The sequence below is a fragment of the Saccostrea echinata genome, unplaced genomic scaffold (genome assembly GCF_033153115.1).
Source record: "Saccostrea echinata isolate AGI-Se365-2 ecotype Australia unplaced genomic scaffold, CSIRO_AGI_Sech_v1 ptg000001l, whole genome shotgun sequence".
In the NCBI taxonomy this organism is placed as follows: Eukaryota; Metazoa; Mollusca; class Bivalvia; order Ostreida; family Ostreidae; genus Saccostrea; species Saccostrea echinata.
This window is the reverse complement of record NW_026889750.1, coordinates 37,759,053-37,779,355: the sequence shown is the minus strand read 5'-3', so window position 1 is coordinate 37,779,355 and position 20,303 is coordinate 37,759,053. Positions and strand designations below refer to the sequence as shown.

Sequence of the window (20,303 nt, the reverse complement as noted above, 5' to 3'; positions counted from 1 at the left end):
AGAAATTTCGTATTCTATGTGTAGTGTCCTTTCTGACATAGTTTGCAACATGACTATAGAAAGGACAGTAGTTTGCCATCCATGATATTCTCGTGATTATTTCGTGACTTAAATGTTGTTACAAGGCATAAAGACATAAAGCCGACTTTTTATAACTGCTCTTAAACAATAACTCTCGTAATGTTAGAATAAGTAGTACTTTGATCATCAAGTCACATTAAAATGGGGTTCTTTGGGCAAATTAAATTTGCTAGCTCTTTTTTGAAAGCTCTTTTTTGAAACACTTAAGAAAAAAATCTTTAACTGGTTTAAGAGATGTAATTAAAGTTTCCAACTAACAGAACAGTTCGAAACATTTATCAAAGTCACTGCACCCACTGAAAGTCATCAGAAGTAATGACACATAGCAATAAAGTATTTAAAAGTTTTCTGATTTTTAAATATGTGGCAGTAAATGAGAGTAATTCAAAACCTGCTCAATGTTATATTGCTTAGATTAGCGAGGCAGCGAGAGCGGCATCAAAAAAATAACTGGCCTTTTGTACGATCTGTTTGGAGAAATAAAAAAACATAAATGCCCACTAGAATAAATAAGAGGTATTGAACCTATTGAGTGGCTAAATAGCATACAATGTAATGAAGGTAGACGAAAAGTGAACATGTAAAATGTTTAAATAGTTTGGGTCTCCTTCATATCTGAAGATGTATGCGTCTACTCATTTAACACGTTTTAACTCAATGGTTATAAATATTTTTAAGAAAGCTGATGCTCTCTAAGGTCTTGATTTAAATATAAATACGACACCGGATTTAAAAGCAGAACATGCCGATACAAGGAGAGAATGTCTCTCCATCACAGTAAAACTGATGTCGCACAGTGCTCGGCATCTGAATCTCCTGGATCTAAATCGAGGCAGACATTGAATTTTAAAGATGCTCGCAATCGAATGTTTAGGGACACAAATAGCAGAGTAAAAGCATTGATTAAGGTAGGTAGATAGATACAGTCTTCATTGATTAAGGTGGGTAGATAGACACAGTCCTCATTGATTAAGGTATAGGTAGATAGATACAGTCCTAATTGATTAAGGTAGGTAGATACAGTCCTCATTAATTAAGGTAGGTAGATATCATAGATACAGTCCTCGCTGATTCTGTTTATGACATTGTACTCGATATAGTAGATATAACTAGAATGTGTAAAACAAAGCCAAAAAGACAAAATATTCTCAAGAACCCGAAAACATCGATACATTAGGGCAAAATCTACTGATTTATACGTGGATATTTTCACGTGATCTTTTAATAATGTTAATTCGTTAATTCTTTGTTTAAACTAAACCTAGAATATTATTGTAGATTTTCTGTTCTTCACAATAATATGAATAGAAATGAACATTATCGAGTGATGGTCAGATAAATTTCAGAAATGTAAAATATGAAGAAAACATCGTTTTGGCGATTTGAATTCACGCAATTAAAATAAAATCAACAATCAACAGACTCCCCCCCCCCCCCCCCCAAAAAAAAATCATATTTTACCCAGCTTAACTGTCAGATTTTCACATAAGAAGATTTTCTATAAAATTTAAAACACTTTTTTGAGAAAAAAAAAAACTCCATCCATTTGCCATTGATAATAATAATAATATTTGAAATAAAAATATTGACAAAGCAATAAGCACTCACAATCTTTTCGTCGACTTTCAAATGTGCACTTTAAATTTTAGATGAAGTAAATTAAATGTGCTTTACTTTTTTTTCATGTCGAAATAATGACTAAAGATTGATCATTTATAAATTAGATAATTTTAAAAAAAAAAAGAACTTAGAAAACTTAAGGAATATGACGAAATAATGCACTTTTAATTTGTACATAGAATATACAAGGTACATATATTAATGTTTCTCGTAATAATTGAATATGTTGGCCGCGAAAGTACGATAAATAATTGATCAATAGGATCAATTAAGTAATTGCGAAAACCCATTTAAATTTTACAAGCATCTTTCATCTTTGTTGCTGCATTGTATCTTTTTTACATTACGTTTTTATAAATTAAATATATGACTCTACACCAGACTTGAAGCAAATCAACGTAACTTCTAGTTGCACGTTCATGATAAGAATTTCAACTTGTTAGTGTTTTTCCCCTTAAGAGAAAGTTTATAAGCTCTTTCCCAAATTTATTGGAATGTACATATTGAAATATCTTTTGTTCTTTTTACTTTATGAATCTTATTTGAAAGAATAAAATATTGTTTTACAGTGTAAATCTGAAGTCTGATGTTTTTCTTGCAATGCAATGGTTTTGCATGTGTTAAGTAGCTTCATATTTGAAAATTTTTGATTATTTGCATGCGTGTCTTTTAATTTTTCTGGAAAATTTCCCCAATGCAAGTACGAAAAATTAGCTATATAGTAGCTCTATAGTAGCTGTTAAAAAATGTTTGTGGATATATTATTTTATAAAGAATCTATTTAGACGCGACCATTTTACGAAGGTTGTTCAGAAAGTTGGCGGACTTCTCTCGTAACTTTTTAACATAACTTCATATTATATCCAAATTTGGTATAAATAGTTTAACAATAAATTCAAAAGGCGTGTATTAAAAATTAAAAATAAAATATCCTGATTTATTTCAATCTTATTCAGATTCAAAAACCGCGAATATCGGATTGCGGAAAAGGTCAGAATTTAGTAATTTACAAACAATGCACTAAATAATGTATGCAGTTATATCCTATGTAAAATGAAAAAAAAAAAGATTAGGCGTTCAAATTAAGAATCGTTTCATATCCCAAATTATGACTTAACGTTTTGCTTCGTTGAAAAGAAATCAATTTCAGAAGATAGGTGGTCCTCTTTGGAAAAAAAAAAGAACAAGGGCGCCGCAAAGCATTGACAAACGAAATTAGGCACCGCAAAGCATCCCCTCGCTCGATCCTGATATGAATTATTCCTTAAATTTTGTTACGCATCCACTCACTCTCCTCCACACACACACACACACACACACACACACATAGCGCGTTACTATATCCGTTAATTGCGAGGGATAATAAAAATCACGGCGCAGCAGTTAACGATAGTTTTGTGTTGTACTCAGGAAAACTCTGGAGTAAACTCTGAAACTGATGAAGGAATCAGGATATGTGACAAATGCGAGTCTTGCAAGGGTGTTTAAATGGCACAGGCGGTATTTGAAGGATAGAGGTTCTGCATCAGACAAGGGTGATCTGTGAAGAAATGGATTATCTGTAAAAATCAGCTCAAAAACTTCAAAAAGTTAATAAGGTCATGGAAAGAGCTAGGCGTTTCACAGTTGCTTATGCGGTGAAAAAAAATTAAAGCATTGACAGACGAAATTATGCTACTGGAACAATTAGCAAAATAAATTTCAAGCTATCGAGAAATGTTTTTAATGAGTAGGTATTGGGCTATACTGTGTGAAATGTATAGGGAGAGTAATTTTGAGGAACTGTACTTTTTTTACGTTACCATATTGTAAGTGTACTCCGTGGTTACAAAGCATGTTGATTTCAAAATTTAGTCACATGATTTTTATCAAATCACATGGAATGAAACTTCACACATCAACAAAATTAATATTCTTACATGTAATAATGTGCTAATTCTAATTTCTTGAAAATAGTATAACGAAGATTGACATGGTCCGCGAACTTTCTGAACAACCCTCGTATTACTATAGAGAGGCACACTATGACTATTGTAATTTATGAGTTTCAATTTAGTACCCTATAAAGACCTTCAAAATTCTTCTTCTTCTTCGCTTCCTCTGAAATATTTATGCAACTAACCACAATTAAATCCAAAAAGTAATCAATATCTACCATTGCATCAAACGTTTTTTTATTTACAATGTAATTAGTTTTTAAAACACATTGATGTATCGATATATAGGAGTTGTTGAATTTCGTCAAGTCGTGAAAGCATGTTTTAGCTGAATAGAATTATTTCTGGTTTGTAATAAAGCAGCATAATTAGACACAGGGTTCTTAGCAACCAAGATTTAAAACAGGTACGTACACTGTAATTAAAACTGAATTCCGAAAGAGGGAGAAATCGGTGAAACGTGTCGGATATATATGTAGGTGTTTAACGACCAAATTGGAAAGTGCAAATACTACAGAAGGGTAATCAGCCGGTCCCAACAGTGTTAGAAAGAAAATAGCCACAAAAGCTTTTATCAAAACATTTGCTGCCTATTGTGATGATGATTTAATTCCAAAAAAATTTCTTTTTTGTGAAAGTATTTTTTCATTAACGTCTCCGGGGTGAAGCCTTATTATTAACACTTTAAACCCCGCTGATTGCAGACTTATTTGTACAATAACACCCAAGGTCTCCAATGAGCTTCTGGAAATCCTTGTCTGTTTTCTGTTTTCGCTGGATGTCCCTTTAAAACGTATCCAAAACTTATAGACCATATTGTGAAATTACCTAGCATTCATCGAATCAAGTCAGAAGCGTGAGAGATATTGGATTTAAATGCCACGGAGAGTTTATCTATATAATCTTTCTTAATTTTCATAAATTTAAGATAGAATTTTTGGATGTCGACAGATAGAAGAGTTTCTAATTAATAATGATATAAATATATCGGCCATGCCGACTGCTGTGTTTGGAATTAAAGAAAATCGCCGTTTTCATCCATTTTCAATGGTCAAAAACAAAAAGGCAGTGCGTCTGAAAAGTATTTCAGGGATTAAGTTGGAACATGTAAATTCCAGAATATCCTCCTTAATTAAGGTAATGTAGATTCTTTATTAAGTTTGCTAAATTTCTACATACACTTTGTCTGAGAAAAATAGTCTTAATTAGCACACGGGAGAATTAACGAAACAATTTAAAACAAGACTCACTCTCTCTCTCTCTCTCTCTCTCTCTCTCTCTCTCTCTCTGTGAGTTTTTGACATTTTGTTTCTAATCTTTCAAAATTCAGTGTGATTAATTTTAAACGTCCATGTCTTTATTCCCTGAAGTAAGAATTACCTATTATAGTAGAGGTGTTTGACAGCAGTTGAAAAGGTCTTTCATATACATGTGTATGTCTAAAATATTGTGTTCCCTGTGGTGAGGTGGCAGCTAGTGTATTTCAGTTAAGTCATTGAATGGAGATAAAAAGAGAAACTGTTATGTAGAGTAAATGTATATGACTAGTAATTACTTTCTTTTATAAATAATAACCAAAATTTTTAGGGATCCTGTTGTTTCTTAAAAATTCGAGATCATTTTGTTGATATATTTTACAAGTCATTACTGTGATAAGGTATTGTTTTCTTATTTTGATCCATTTTTTGATATTATTAGATTGATACCTCGTCATGTAACGTAAATCAACCTTGAAATCTCACATATTCTTGTAAAGGCAATGTGGGCATCTAACAGACAAAAAAAGGATTAACATCAAAATTCACTCCCACAGTAAACTGTTAAATAGCCAGCGAGCCATTTAAGTTAATGTAGAACTTTCTATAAACTGTAAAGTAAATTTAAAATTTGATTGCCAATACGATCAAATTGGCTGGTGTTGGTTACAGCCCCGCCAGTTAAATAAGAAACTATTCTTCTTAGTGGAGGTAAATGTGTAATTATATGTAATTGATATTATTGACTTTTTCGTAATTCAAAAACGTTTATATCTTAAACGGAAATTTATTGTTAGCAACTCTTGGAAAAAAAAATATATTAACCTTGTATGCTTATGAACCCATATATCAGGTGATTCTAAATTGCAAAAGTACAAACTATTTTCAATAGCAAAATCTGATATTAAAATGTGTACTTTTTTAAAAAATACACTGCATTAGCACAAAAAACTAGTTGTCACAATTGACTAGTATTATAGACCAACTCAAAGTAATAATTTCACACTTGGCGTAATGAATCAGCGTGAATCTTGTGTTGTAATGTCATCACGCAAAATTCCAAAGCCATGTTCGAGCATGAATAATTTATTTAAGCGGACTGAAAAGACTAATAAGCAATCAAGAAACAGTATATATTAGATTTAGATTGCTGTAGCTATTCTTTAATGACTTTCAATTCAAGCCTTCTATTTGATAAAGTAGGGGATTAACAAATCTCTTGCATTAATTTATATATATTCCCTATGATAATTTTCAAATTGATGTCTTGCTGAAGCAGTTCGATCTGACTTTGTTACGATAAATTTTACTTATAGAACATTTAAGATGCAGCCAGCTTTAAGGCAGAAAATAAATAACATAGCCACATTTGACGCCCTTCTTTAATCATTGTTTTACAATCAATATATATAAACAGTCTACTTCATTTTAAAGTGCAAGACTGTCGTTTTATGATAAGACATTTTTACCAAAATTCCAGCGGTGGCCTATGTTTGGTTTATAATTTACTTGAGTAGATCAATTTCTATCTAGGAATTAGCTTCTAAACAGAAATCAATACACATTTCAAAAGATTCAAATGACACCCCAACTTTATACCTGTCTACATAAAAATTCCATACCTTACGCTTTGTACATATGACTATGTAGTCAAGAAACACTGTGTATATAATTATATATCCGCTAGGTCCAGGGAATTATCTCCGTTGTATTTGTGCAGGATTTATATTATAACATTTGTATACAAAGGTTTTACTGATCCTGTCTGAAATCACATAATTATTTGTGTTTGAATTTTAATATAGTTGAAATATTTCATTCTTCGAAAAAAAAGCTAAAATAAGACTGAATGCTTACATAGATGTAAATCCTGAGATATTTATTTGTTTAATATTCTGGAACTGACAAAATAGATGTCACTTAATATATATTATATATCACATCCTGAAATTTTAATGTGTCCATTCAATAATAGACGAGGCCTTTCTAAATAAGAGTTTAGAATTTCTAGATTTTGTCCGAGAATCACTTATTGTAATACTTATAGACGAATTAAATCTGGACGGAATAGGTAGATCTGTAAGAGATTTCCCTCTGAACCTTTATATTAATTCCATGACATTTAGAATATACTTTTAAAACGAAATATAATGAACCTACTTCAAGCTGATCTATACAGAAAGAGGTTGTTTCTGGTTTTAGTACTTCATCCAATATTTTTGTTGTATTTAAGTACCTGTTGAAATTTATCGTTAAGTGTCTGTAGTAATGACGACAAAACCGTGGATATGTGACAGAGCTATTTGTTTTGATCTTGATAAATCCTTCTCGTGTTCAAGCGATAGATAAAAGACAAAATATACAAATCCTAAAGTTGATTTCAAAACGTTTTCCCGCAAAAAGGGAAAATTTTATTGTAGTGGGTCAAGTGCTCGTCCACCGGTGACAACTGTAAAACTGTAGATCATGTGTGAAATTTGAGTTTTCTAGCTGATTTATGTCAAAATTGTTTGCTTCTTTTCAAGAGTGACCTCATCTAAAAATTTATTAAAGGACTTTTACAGCGTATTGTGTATGTATGTAAATACTAAACCAAGTTGAATGCTTAAAGTACAAAACCATTCTGTTTTCCTTTCATTTCGTAGACCTCAGGGTGGTGGTATAAAATAATATACACACTTTTTTTGTTATGGAAGAATAAAAAACCACTTAAGCAAAATTCAGTGCTCAATATAGGTACAAAAAAGTTTTAGAAACTTTTCTACAGAAAATTCCTATATGTTAATTTCATCTTTCATAACTTTTGATTATATTTCTTTTTCAACCATTGCATATTTTTGGCACCAAAATCAATGGGTGCGAATTAAAATCCAGTTAGTTAATTTGGAACTCATTTTCAATACTTTGTACAAACACCCAATGTACACAAAAAAATCTATGTATACTCCCCCGAGGATCTATGATGGTCAGTTTTTGTTTTGAGAATACAAAAGATGAAAAATTCCTTTTACATCAATATACAGTTCTGTGCGATATTTCTAATTGCTTTAACTGTTATGGATATTTGCTTATCCAATACATACTGATGTATTTGTACACAGAAGTATTGATAAACAGGGAATAAAATTCCAGCATCACGATGAATTATCTATACTCCGTTATATTGCGTTTTTCGAGACATTAAAGAAAATGATCCGAGTCATGAAATTATTTTTCAAAGGAAGAGACTAGTTTTCAATGCTCCAGACGATCTTCTGTCAAATTTGTAATTAGTTTTCAATGTAAGCATGCGAATGGAGATTGAATGTTACTCTGTCCCATGGTCCCAGGGTTGGGCCTGATATGGTCTTGAATACTAATGTAGAGCTACCCTGAATAGACCCCTCTTCTTTCACTACAAAAATTTACTTTACTGTTCGGCATTTCTTTATATATAAGGTAATTAAAATATTTTTAGAACCTATACAAGTATTTATTACGAGAAAAATGACAATGTTTTAATGCAACGTAATGCACCAACAGGCTTAATTTTAAACTTTTGACAGGAATAAATTTGGAATTTTCTTGTATTTTGAAAAGTTATTTCTATTTTCAGGCCGCTGATGATGGAAGAAAACGCTCTAATGCCCTCCCCCCTCTTCCTGCAGAGCGGGAGCCTACATTCCACCGTACCCCCCGGGGATTTGTGTCCCTCCAGAAACCAGAGGAGGTACAAACAAACATACAAATTATGTTTAAAAATCTACTTCATTTTGTCCTCGATGTATATGTACATGTACCTGGCTTATTAAAAATGTTTCCTGTAATTTTCACATCCACGAAAAAAATTTATAGTGGGCAAAAAGAAAACAAACGCACTATGACTTCAAACTAATTTTCATAAAACTGTCCTATTGATAGGCTGGGGAGAGTCATTGGCAAAGAAAATACAAGAAAGTCAGCTTTGAAACGGATCGCAAAGTTGTTACTCACTTGAGGGTAAGAAGATAAATCATTTCTATTTTCATGAGTGATTATTTGTACTTTAAACAAGTTAATTAGATTAGATTTTTATCTTTATTTTTGCTTTATAATTCAGAGGAAGTTGAACAAACGTCTGGATGATAAGTATCACAGCATGGAGTCAGAATCGGACGAGGAAACACAAAAAGAAGGAACGGACACAAAGACAGGCAGAAAAATAGTGAGTATTAATAAATAACAGTGACCAGGAATAAGTATACTCAATCTAATAAAGTACTCTATACTTATCAAAGACAATAGTAAGTACTTATGTCAGCATTTATCAAAGACAGGTAGGCAAATAAAGTATAAATATATATTAGAGTAAAAAATAACAAATGAATTAAAGAACGAGGGCGCTTTTGATTGGCATTCGGCAGGAATCTGGGCGCACTTGAAAAGTGAAAATTTCATCGATCTGTCACATGAAATTTTAGCATTCTTTTGATGTATCGGGTTCCTGTGGAAATGGGAAAGGGAAATATTTTCCAGATATTGTATTTTGATTTGCTAAAAAAAAGAAGTTGAAAATTGGCTCCATGAGTCATTTGGTCTAAAATGTTACATTTTCAAACGCGTTTTTCTTAAAATGTGCTACCTCTGGGTCATCTCTCCATGATTTTGAAACGTTATTTGTGTGCATTTTAATTCAAAGAAACTAACAAACATTTATAAAAAATGGAGAGAAGACCCAGAGACGATAAAAAATGAACTTTTTCCCCAAAAATTCCAATGTGTAAATGCGGTGCTTCATTGTCGCTTTAAAAACCGTAAAGAGTCTGTAGAGTGATAGCTCAGTAGTATGCGTTACTCGTCCAGCGCAATGAAAAAGAAATAGTTTTGGTTCGATCCTCGCATTGAGCGTTATTATTTTTTTTTAATACAAACAACCAATTTTTTGTCAGTTTAATTTTATGTACTGATTTGTTTTCAAATAGTTAAATACTGGTTCTGTTGCACCGAAAACGAAAGCAATTCCTCCAAAGTACTGATACTTTAATATATACATGTACATGTACTTGTAATTGCATTTAAATATACCTTATAGGTGTTTATGTTTATTATTTATGTGAAGTGTTACCAAGTTTCACTGTAGTAATTAATAAGATAAGCGGAATGACATATTAAATTTGACAAAGTATTTCAAACTAAATGTAACATTTCCCCATGTGCTTAACTTTGCAAAGTATGTCCAGCTGTGCTTAGCCGACCAAATCGTAGACATTTAAACTATAAATGTTTCGTACGCCTTATTCCTGCAGATCACACGCCAAACACGCCCATCTTCTTTGTTAACCATGCATATGCCTTTTCAATATCTTGTTCTTGACTCGTAATGAAAACTACATGTCCGGGTGTCTGCTTTCAACTGAATTTTTTCAGGTTGTAAGAGGTCTTGTAAGTCTGCTGGTCTACGTGTTTGCATTTTGAATTTGTACCATAGTACTGAAAATACATTTTATCATATTGCAGAGTGAGAAAGAAGACAAAAATATTTTTACAAAATACTCAGACTTAGGAGAAAAGATACCATACAGCAATTCAAGAAGAAAATCGAAAAATTCTCCACGCAGTCAAGAGAGTAATGGACACACGGAATCTCATGAAGATGTCAAAACCGATGTAGGGTTACCGTCTAAATCAGTATTACCCGATATTAAAGACCAGGGAGAGCCACTCAGTAATAAAGGAGTCGAGGAAAGGACAAATGGACATGTAACGGAAAGTGACGAAAGTGACGAGGAGATAGCAGAATTAACAAAACTGAACGGAAATAAGGAAGAACCGGAAGTATTGGAAAACTTCCGGGAGTTGGAGGTTTCCCCTGTACAGACGCCTGTTGTTTTCAGGCCAATCACAAGACACAAAATCAGAGAGAACTCAGACACCGTGACAGAAATCCTAAAAGGAGGCGTCCATCCACCCTGTATTGCTGAAAGTAAATCCGTTTCTCTTTACGTCTCCTCCGGATTTACGGGTAAGTAGCTACTGTCTGACATGCATAACACTATAGAATCTCGAACTTACAATACAAATTAGTAAAATATTCAAAATTAAATAAGAAATTCAGAATTATCAATTTCTTATATCAGACACAGTTGTAGAGAGAAGCTGCTTAATAGAAAAAGTATACCCGGAATTACATACATACTGTCGCCAGTACGGATTTGAACTGCAGATTTACGATCTTCACTGGGGACTCAAGGACTACAGTACAGATGACCATGGTTTACCAGCATTGTGCCATAAATACCTCCAGAAATGCCAAGCAGCCACTTGTGGGGGTATTGTTTTGGTACGTTTAATTTGTTTTAGTTTGTTTAGTTGTTTATTCTTGGGTAGATTAGTTTATTTATTGTATAAGTGCATTAGGAACAAGAGTCAACATACTTCGATCAAAATTTCAGACTTGATTATTGATTTCAAAAAGTAAAATGTTGTAGGTCTAAAACAATTTGTTCAGAAATATTTTAAATGTGAACTATCAACGGTTGTGTCTCACCCTAATTAAATATGCAGGAATTAATTTGAATGTATATTTTGTAAAACTAGAATACATGTGAAAATTCCAATGTGATAAACAAACTGCACTCTTGCAATTTTTCCACATTCATGTCTAAAACTGTTCTAAATGACTGGTCTTAAAATATTCCTTCACTTATACAGGTACTTCTAGGAGATAAATACGGCCCATATATTCTACCATCCGTGATGCCAGTTGATGAGTTTCAGGCTATATTTGAACATTCTCTGCAGCACCGGAAACAAGAAGTCGATCGTATGAGGAAGCGTATTGCAGAAATTGAGAAAGCTTCAGAGGAACGCGAAAAGAAGAAAGAACAGGGCCACCCAGAGGGCAAAATTATGGAAAATGCTGGAAGGGACCATCTCAAAATTCAGGACTTTAACATAAAGCTGGAGGAACCGAGTGGGAAGGAATCTTTAAATGTGTTTCGGAGCCATGCCGACATGATTAAAAGAGAACAACAGATCATCAAAGCATTGAGGACAAAGGAGGAGGGTATGCCGAGTCCCCATCTCCTCCCACAGTGGTATAAACTAGACGAAAACTGCTCACCGCCGGTTTATAGGCTAAGGAATATAAGGTAATATATTGACACTAGTACTAGAATTCAGCAAAAGTAATGGACTATGATATTCATAAGATACATGTGTGTAGTATCTTATAGTTGAATAAAATAAAAATGCATAGTAATTTACTCGAAATAATGATTAGGTAGTCTCTGACGTTCTGTTAAAGAGTTATAAAAAGAGAACTCTGAAGTCAGTGGTTTATTTTTCTCCATAACTGTACCTTACAGTATATACTAGTATTTGATATTCGTCATATTATTGATATGATCGCTACCACTGTGTTTCAAATATGTACATAAGTTTGCAAACCAGTCGCCAGTGTTTCAGAAGGAACATTGGATAGAATAAAAGGAAAAGCAAATCAAATGTATAAGCATTGTATTGATACATGTATTTCTCTGCAGCTCAGTTATCAAGGAATATAATCGAGGTGACGCACGAACTCGAGAGACAGGACGTTTAATCTGGAATGAAACTGCTCAAAAACTTCGTAAACTCCTGGACGAATTTGCAAATGTAGCCATCAGAGACGAACATTCCAGGAAAAATTATTTCTCATCTCGTAAGTTAACTATTTATTACAGTTGGTTAACTACACCTTACTGTATAAAGATATAAATCTTTGGTCTTTTAACATTATACTTTTCTTGTATATATAGTTCTTGAACAGGAACTTGAACAGTGCCTTATCAATAATGATGACGTCACAGAAGACATTGTTGTCATCAATAGAAATATCACAGATCTACGCAGTAATTTAGGAGACTCAGCAATAGCGGAATACGCAGATTTACATCCTACACAAGAAAAGACCTTGTTAGAACCACAGACATCCTTCATGAGAAAACTAAAAACAGAAATTATAACAGAGAAGGTAGATTTTGGTATTATTGTGTCTTTAAAATCAGGGCTTTTATTTCATTTCAGAACAAGAATCTTCTGTTATGTTCAGCATGGTTTAAAAAAGTATTTTCATGTATCAAGAAACTGACTGAATTATGTATGTGTATAACTAAAGTGCATTGATACTTCGTTATAAAACCATACTAGTATTTTACTCAAGAAATTTGATCTTTCATTTATATCTAGGTGGATAACAACCACATCTTAAATCATGACGTAGACTGGGAGAAGGGAGGTATCCAGCCAATAGTTAACCGTTCCCATCACCTCTACCTTGATAGAATGTCAAAACAGGTCCTGGAAGTTCTCAAGAGAGAGTTCTCCAGGCATATTACCGAAAACATGGAACAGATGGATGCCAAATCTAAACTCTTCCAAGAAATTTCCCAGCATGTCTCGCTGTGTCAAGAAAGGTTTGAAACATTCATTCAGCTAAATTTTATCAAAACGCCAACAAAAAACGGAGTAGAATGGACGCATGCCTTCTATGAGAAGTACTAGTATTTTAGCTTATAATAAACAACTGTCTAGTAACTGACATGTAAGGTCTGAATTAACATTTTATGTGCCTTAAGGTAGAACTTCTTTTTATTACAGAGGACAACATTTCCAAGGTAGGCGGGACCTTTTACAGACAGTGAAATCCTATTTCCGCTCTAAATTTCGACTGCCACTTATTTTACACGGCAAGGCTGGGTGTGGGAAAACAGCTCTTGTGTGTAAAGTTGCCCTGGAAATTCAGAAATGGAGTAAAAGGTAAGTTAATATATTAGTTTGTATAAATTAAGCTGTTGGAAACAGCAACCCAAAATTCTTCTTGATGCTATATTATAAATCCTACTAACTTTCTTACAGATTTAAACCTCACGTGATCATCAGGACTATAGGTCGTACCACAGCCTCTAGAAACGTCCGCACTCTCTTACGAAGTCTGTGTTTGCAGCTTTGCTTTGCATTTGGAGGAAAAACGGAAGAAGTTCCGATGGTAAGTATACCTTAGAAGGCTCATTACAACCACAATTTATTTCATATTTCATTACAGTGCCACTTATTATGTAGATTTCAAATATCAAAAAAAATGATGATTTCGGAGGTATTTTTGTGATTTTTTTCATTTTTTTTTCTGATTTTGGTTAATTGTTTTATTTCAAGCTTCTAATGAATCATTGATAAAGTCAGGGTCTAGTGATGGATATCTTCAGACATGTGAAGAAAATGGCAACCCTTAATAATATTCAATATTAATATTATTAGAAAAAATATTTTTCTGCTCAAAAGCACTATTGTGTTTTAATTTCTTCTTAATAAGCACATAAATAATTTGGAAAATCAGTTATATATATAGACAAGTAATGTATGCTAATGAATAAAAAATGACAAATTGAATGAACATTTTTTTAACGAAATGAAAAAAAAATTGGTATTATAAATCTACTTGCAAGAGTTATCTTTCCTATATGTAATCCCCGAGACAAAAAAAAAAAAACACACTTGTTAACTTTTGAAATACTAGGATTCAGAATAGGGTTAAATTCTAAAATATATTTTTTGAAAACTCAAGAAAAGTACATAAATCAGTAAGCATGCTGTATATTACGCAAATCCATTATATTTTTCTTTTTTTAAACAATACTGTAGATACATACGTACATGCTTTCAACAGCTGTTCAATTGTAGATCTCGATGTGTTCGCTATGACATTGATCATTACTTGTGGTCTGGTTGTCCTTCTCTAATTAAGGTCTCTGCTTAAAAATAATCAACCTTCTTTATGAAGCATGATGAATACGTTACTTTGCTTTCAATGTTAAAGCTGAACACGACTCGTAAATAGGCATATGCCATTTTCAATATTATTGTCACGGGTATCGGCGTGGGAATGGCGACCGTGTTCGTGCTGGTTATCTTGCATTACCTCTGTTTACATTTTATTGCGGTTACGTGTATTTACAAGTGTTTGTTTGTATACTGCACTGACCTGTGCAACTGTTGTAAGTTTTTTTTAGTATCTTTCTCTCCTGCATTAGAATAGGTACAGAGTTATATTTTGTTGCTACCGAGTGCTGTATAGCATACGTCCTTCTACACCGGTGACGATTGATTACACTGAACAGTGACCAAGTCAGCGGCTTTATATAGGGGCCCTTAGATATAGCGAGAATCCAATCGAATATGGCGGACACATTCCTTTTACAAATCGTGTTAAGATTTAATGTGATTTTTAAAATGCGTTTTATTAACTAATTCATTGATTAATAGATGAAACCTGTACAATTCGTCCACACATGAAAACGAACGAAATAATGGAGATAAATTTTACTTATTTATATATTTTGTGTAGTACACCATCAAAAAATGGTACAATGATACTGATAAAATAATGCAAACTCTTTAATAAAGCAGGTTATTAATTGACTTTTTCGATAATTCTAGGAATACAAAGGACTTATGAATGACTTTTCTCAACGAATTGGTCAAGCTTCGGAATCGGATCCTCTGATAATTATTTTAGATGCCGTAGACCAATTAACAGGTATGACAGTAAAGATAATATATTAAAATGATATTCAATGGTTTTTTTACTATTTATCTCATGAGTTGGACAGGTTTTTTTTGACAATTTCACGAGTGCGAAGCACTCTTTTTGAACGGAAGAAAAATCAAGAGTTTTGCCGCACTTCTGATGTTCTTTCACACTGTGACAAAATATTACTTTGATATTCTTTCGCACCGTAACAAAATATCACTTTTATTCAATAAATAAAATACTGTATTTCACTGTTGAAAATGTAATAAACGGTACTACGTAACTTAGTTTTAGTATATCATGATTTTAAGAGTATATTTGAACTGAATCACATGTCAAACTAAATTGAACGCAATCCACTTTTTTCAGCGGAACACGAAGGAAACAAAATGTCATGGCTTCCAAAAGAGCTCCCAGAGAACGTTAAACTGATCATTACAACGAATCCAGAGGAAAAGTTTGAAAGTTACCCAGGCCTTTTGAAGGTGTATGGATCCAACAAAGACATCACAGTGGCAATCCCGAATATGCCAACAGAAGACGCAGAATCAATACTCACATATTGGCTGCAACTTGACAATCATTCTTTAACGTCTTCTCAATATGCCATAGTGATCAGTGCATTCAAGAAATGTGCCTATCCTCTTTATCTCAAACTAGCATTCATGGAAACCAAATCATGGCATTCTTTTACAGAAATCGAAAACTGTAAACTGTCTGAAAATATTACAAAGCTGGCTGCCTTTAAGTTTGGAAAACTTGAGTCAAAACACGGAGAGCCATTGGTAAGGCGCGCTTTAGGATATATTACAGCTTCACGTGAGGGAATTGCATCCACTGAAATGGAAGATATTCTCTCGTTAGACGAGGCAGTAATGGATGATGTCATGGTTAATATTAGACCAGCTAAGCGGCGTTTCCCAAGTGTTCTGTGGATAAGGTTACTCGAGGATTTGTCTGATCTTTTAACCCCCACACTTACCCATGGGGTGATCACCTACGTATGGGCTCATTCTCAATTTTTTCAGGCGGCAGAAGATCGATATCTCCACAATCGTGATAAGGCGCCGTCTTATCATAAAATTATGGCTGAATATTTTCAGGGAATTTGGGCTACAAAACCAAAACCTTATACAGGTAATGAGAAAGGGGTTCTCCGTTATGTCTCGGAACAGCGCCTATACTATGAACCTTGTGAGAGCAATCAAGATGGATCAGAAAGAATTTTTAACATTCGTAAGGTGAATGAATTGCCATATCATTTGCTTAGTTCACAGCAAACATCCTTTTACAAATCAGAGGCCCTCTGCAATTTTGAATGGATTCATTCAAAGCTATGTGGTACCTCGCTACGATCACTAGTCGAAGAATACCAAACTGGTCTCTCAGTGGATCCTACAGATTCAGAGTTGAAGATGATGTCTGACGTTATTCAACTTTCTGCTAAGGCTCTTTCAAAAGACCCACGACAGCTAGCATCACAGATTGTTGGCCGACTTGCTACGATCATTGCTAATGATATCCCAAGAGCTCCAGGCGATCCTCCACGTTATCCCTTTATTCACACTCTTTTAAAGCAAGCACACGAGCCCTCTCTTCCAGCGCTTATTCCATCTATCCGATGTTTGACGGAGCCTGGTGGAATTCTATTCGACCTGCTCTCTGGTCATACAGACCCCATCACAGCTGTTGAAGTTTCCACAGATGGTGGTAAAGCCTTCACAGCTTCAAAAGACAACACAATGAAAATGTGGGATCTGAGAACTGGGAAAGTGATGAAAACTATCAATGACGTGGGTACAAATATCACCAGGATCCGTATTGGATATAATTCCGCCTTTGTAATAACTGTAGAAGACAATGTTGTCCAGGTATGGAACCTCCGCTACTCTGAGTGTGTATTACGTATTGACAAATATCCTGATCCTCCAGTAATAGGAATGGCTGGGGAAGGGAAGTATCTTTGTGCTTTATTTGATGGAAACAATATGTTGAGGACTTGGAATCTGAACAAAGCCGGCCACCCAATGATCAGCGAAGCTCGCACCGAAAATCACAGAGTGTACAAAGACAATTCGGCGCTGATAGCACCGTTTTCATTTGACGAAAGAATCCTGCATGCTTCTAGGGGAGCAAATTGTGCTCTTGTAAACAATGTTCGCAATGGAAAACAAGTTCTCTGCTTGAAGTGTAATGACCAATCTTCAGCAGTGACAAGTTTAGCTACATCGAGGGATTACTTCATTGTAGCCTGTAGACAGCATTATATGCATCTTCATGAAATATATCAACTGGAACTTTTTGATTTGAAGAAGGGAAGATATTTACGTAGTGTTCGTGGATGCATACATGACAAAATAAAAGATCTCTTTTTAAATTATATTGGTTCTCATGCCATTGCTATATGTGCAAGTGAGGAGACAAACACATCAGACATAGCAGTGTGGAATATTGAAACCGAGGATCACAAACATTTGGCACGGCATGCTGGTGCTTCAGTAGTAGGCGGTTGTGCAGACTTCAAGTACTGTTTGACTGCTGGCAGAAATGACAAAACGCTAAACATATGGAATTTGACAAGCAAAATAAATCAGTCGATGCCTAGACTGAAAAAACAATCAGGCGTCTACCAGATTCTGCAGATGACAGAGAACCCACGATATGTGGTTGCCCGACAATTTAACAATGGTCCCGTCAGTGTATGGAATATAGCCAGGGCAAAACAATTGAAAACAGCTGTTCGAATCGAAAGAAGTTTGTCTGATTCCTCGGACATTGTGGTAGTAAGAGATACAAAGGTAGTTGTTTTGACGGATAAAGGCATTGCCAATGCAAAGGACAACGCTCGCCCAGTGTTTCAAACTGTGTTGATATACGATCTTTTGCAGAAAAAATTTGTGAAGAAAATTAAAAAGTGCTTTATTACCCCATGTCCTTCACATGAGTATGTCATGCTGAAAGATGAAATGCTGCTTGGGCTTTCAGAAAATAGATCGCATTTTGTAATTTGGAATCTGAAAACGGGACAGGTTGAATATCGTATCCGTCCAACGTTGAAGGACCTGGAGAAAAAGATTGCTGAAACTGACGTTATGTCACTTGCAAAGGAGCGCTGCCATACTGCCAAAATGACACCTTGGGAACGCCGAGTTGAATCTCAGTCCGCAAAGCAGCGCCGAAGGGATGCAGCGGTAGACATTGAACGACAAAGAGTAGAAGAATTAAAGAAAGAGATCAGCAGTAGTGGCATTGATAAGTATCTTCTTAGCGGAGACCAAAAAATCGCCGTTGCATCTTTCTTTGCCCACTTCATGTGTGTGTTTGATATTGAGAACCACACGCATCTGGCTACACTTGAGAGCGACACGTCAATGCTGTCTCTTTTAGTAGCCTCTCTTACTTACACAGGAAACTATCTTGTCCAAGCTAACTACGACGAAGAACAAAGAACAAGTTATGTGACTTTGTGGGATTGTTTTGAAGGTGTTGTGAAGAAGCGGCTAAAGAATGAAAGCAATGTGATGGCACTTGGTGTGAGTGAAGATGCAAGCAAAGTAATTATTGGAAAGGGCAATAAGGAAATACACATCTGGGAACCGAACAAATCACCATCACTACGAAAAATCCAAGGCATACAAGGATTGGAATTTAATGAATTGAGCAAAATTTTCATTGTTGACAATGACAGGCGTGCTGTTGTGTTTGCCGGAGACATATCTGTTTGGGATATTGAACGCGGGGTGGTACTGGCAGTGTTTTCCCCAGACACAAAAATTACTTGCTGCCATGTTTCCATGGGTGGGCGTGTGATTACGTTTGGTTTACATGACATCCCAGAAATCGTCATTCTGAAACTGATGTCCAGCGGTTTGCCTAGTATTGAGGATGAGGGGCAGGATATGTTTGGAGAAAAACCCGTTGAATCGTCAGAAGATGAAGAGGAGGAGGAAGAGGAGACGTAGATATGCGTACGGTGTAAATTTGAACGTTTTCTGCAGGTTTGATTGACAATAGGTACATGTAGAAACATGAATTCTTAACTAGACTTCATGCCCTTATGTGTCATGTACTTATTTTATTTGTTCTGTTATCAAGCTTAAACATTTGAAAAGCTCAATCGACAAATGCCGTCCAATACAAGCGTATTAATAACAATGTGTATTTATTTCTTTACAATATACGGTGCTGACTGAAATCTCGTGATACTGTCCATTCTATTTATGAGATTTTTTCCCACATACTTGTACATGTATAATTTTTACATTGCTTAGTTCTTACTGTTCATGATAAGCTCTTTCGTATACACTATTTTATTGTGTATTTATTGATTGATATGTTATATTTTCTTTGAAAAATAAATATTTCTAGACATCTCTTTTAGTTTTTGAACTTCAGTTGACAGAATTTCACAGAAATTTCTATTTTTGGTAACCATGGCAACACTTCAACAGATCATAAACCGATATACAGGATTATGAATCGTAATGTAGTCTACTTGTGTGCCAAACAAACGATATCAGCAAAACAAACGCTATTCAAATAAACGCCAAATTTTCTAAAGTTGGGTTTTTAAAAGTTGATACTTAATTACTACTAGATTTCATATTATACCTACATTATGTAATTTGAAAGCAGTAACTTCTAAATGTTAATACCATTACCCTACTTTTTACAAAAGAACTACAGAAAAGAAAGCACAAATTAGATGGAAATTCACTGCAGCATTTTCTTTTTATAGATAAATTGTGATTTTACTGTGAATATGAAGATATCATTTAAGTACAATCTAACAAACATTAATTTGGCGAGATTATAGAATTATGTAACAATTTTGGAATTAGTTTCATGTTGTTGTCAATGTAGCTATATGGAGCTATATTG

At 34.2% G+C, this 20,303-nt stretch overlaps 1 protein-coding gene across 1 annotated transcript; it reads left to right on the top strand.

The window, feature by feature from the left end:
* Positions 1-842: 842 nt before the first annotated feature.
* On the top strand, positions 843-19,718 carry LOC133197318 (uncharacterized). Its single transcript, XM_061333292.1, has 14 exons — positions 843-989; positions 8,490-8,603; positions 8,795-8,872; positions 8,973-9,077; positions 10,370-10,874; positions 10,990-11,192; positions 11,564-12,003; positions 12,397-12,554; positions 12,652-12,866; positions 13,082-13,308; positions 13,493-13,651; positions 13,751-13,880; positions 15,329-15,428; positions 15,792-19,718. The coding sequence occupies exons 1-14, from the start codon at positions 843-845 to the stop codon at positions 19,382-19,384; spliced, it is 6,174 nt and encodes a 2,057-aa protein (XP_061189276.1). The 3' UTR covers positions 19,385-19,718.
* The last annotated feature ends 585 nt before the right edge of the window (positions 19,719-20,303 follow it).

Coding starts and splice junctions, on each gene's coding strand:
- LOC133197318 (XM_061333292.1), top strand. CDS start 843: ATGTCTCTCCATCACAGTAAAACTGATGTCGCACAGTGCTCGGCATCT. Junction 12,555..12,651: donor GAAAAATTATTTCTCATCTC/GTAAGTTAACTA, acceptor TTGTATATATAG/TTCTTGAACAGGAACTTGAA. Junction 13,309..13,492: donor GTCTCGCTGTGTCAAGAAAG/GTTTGAAACATT, acceptor TTTTTATTACAG/AGGACAACATTTCCAAGGTA.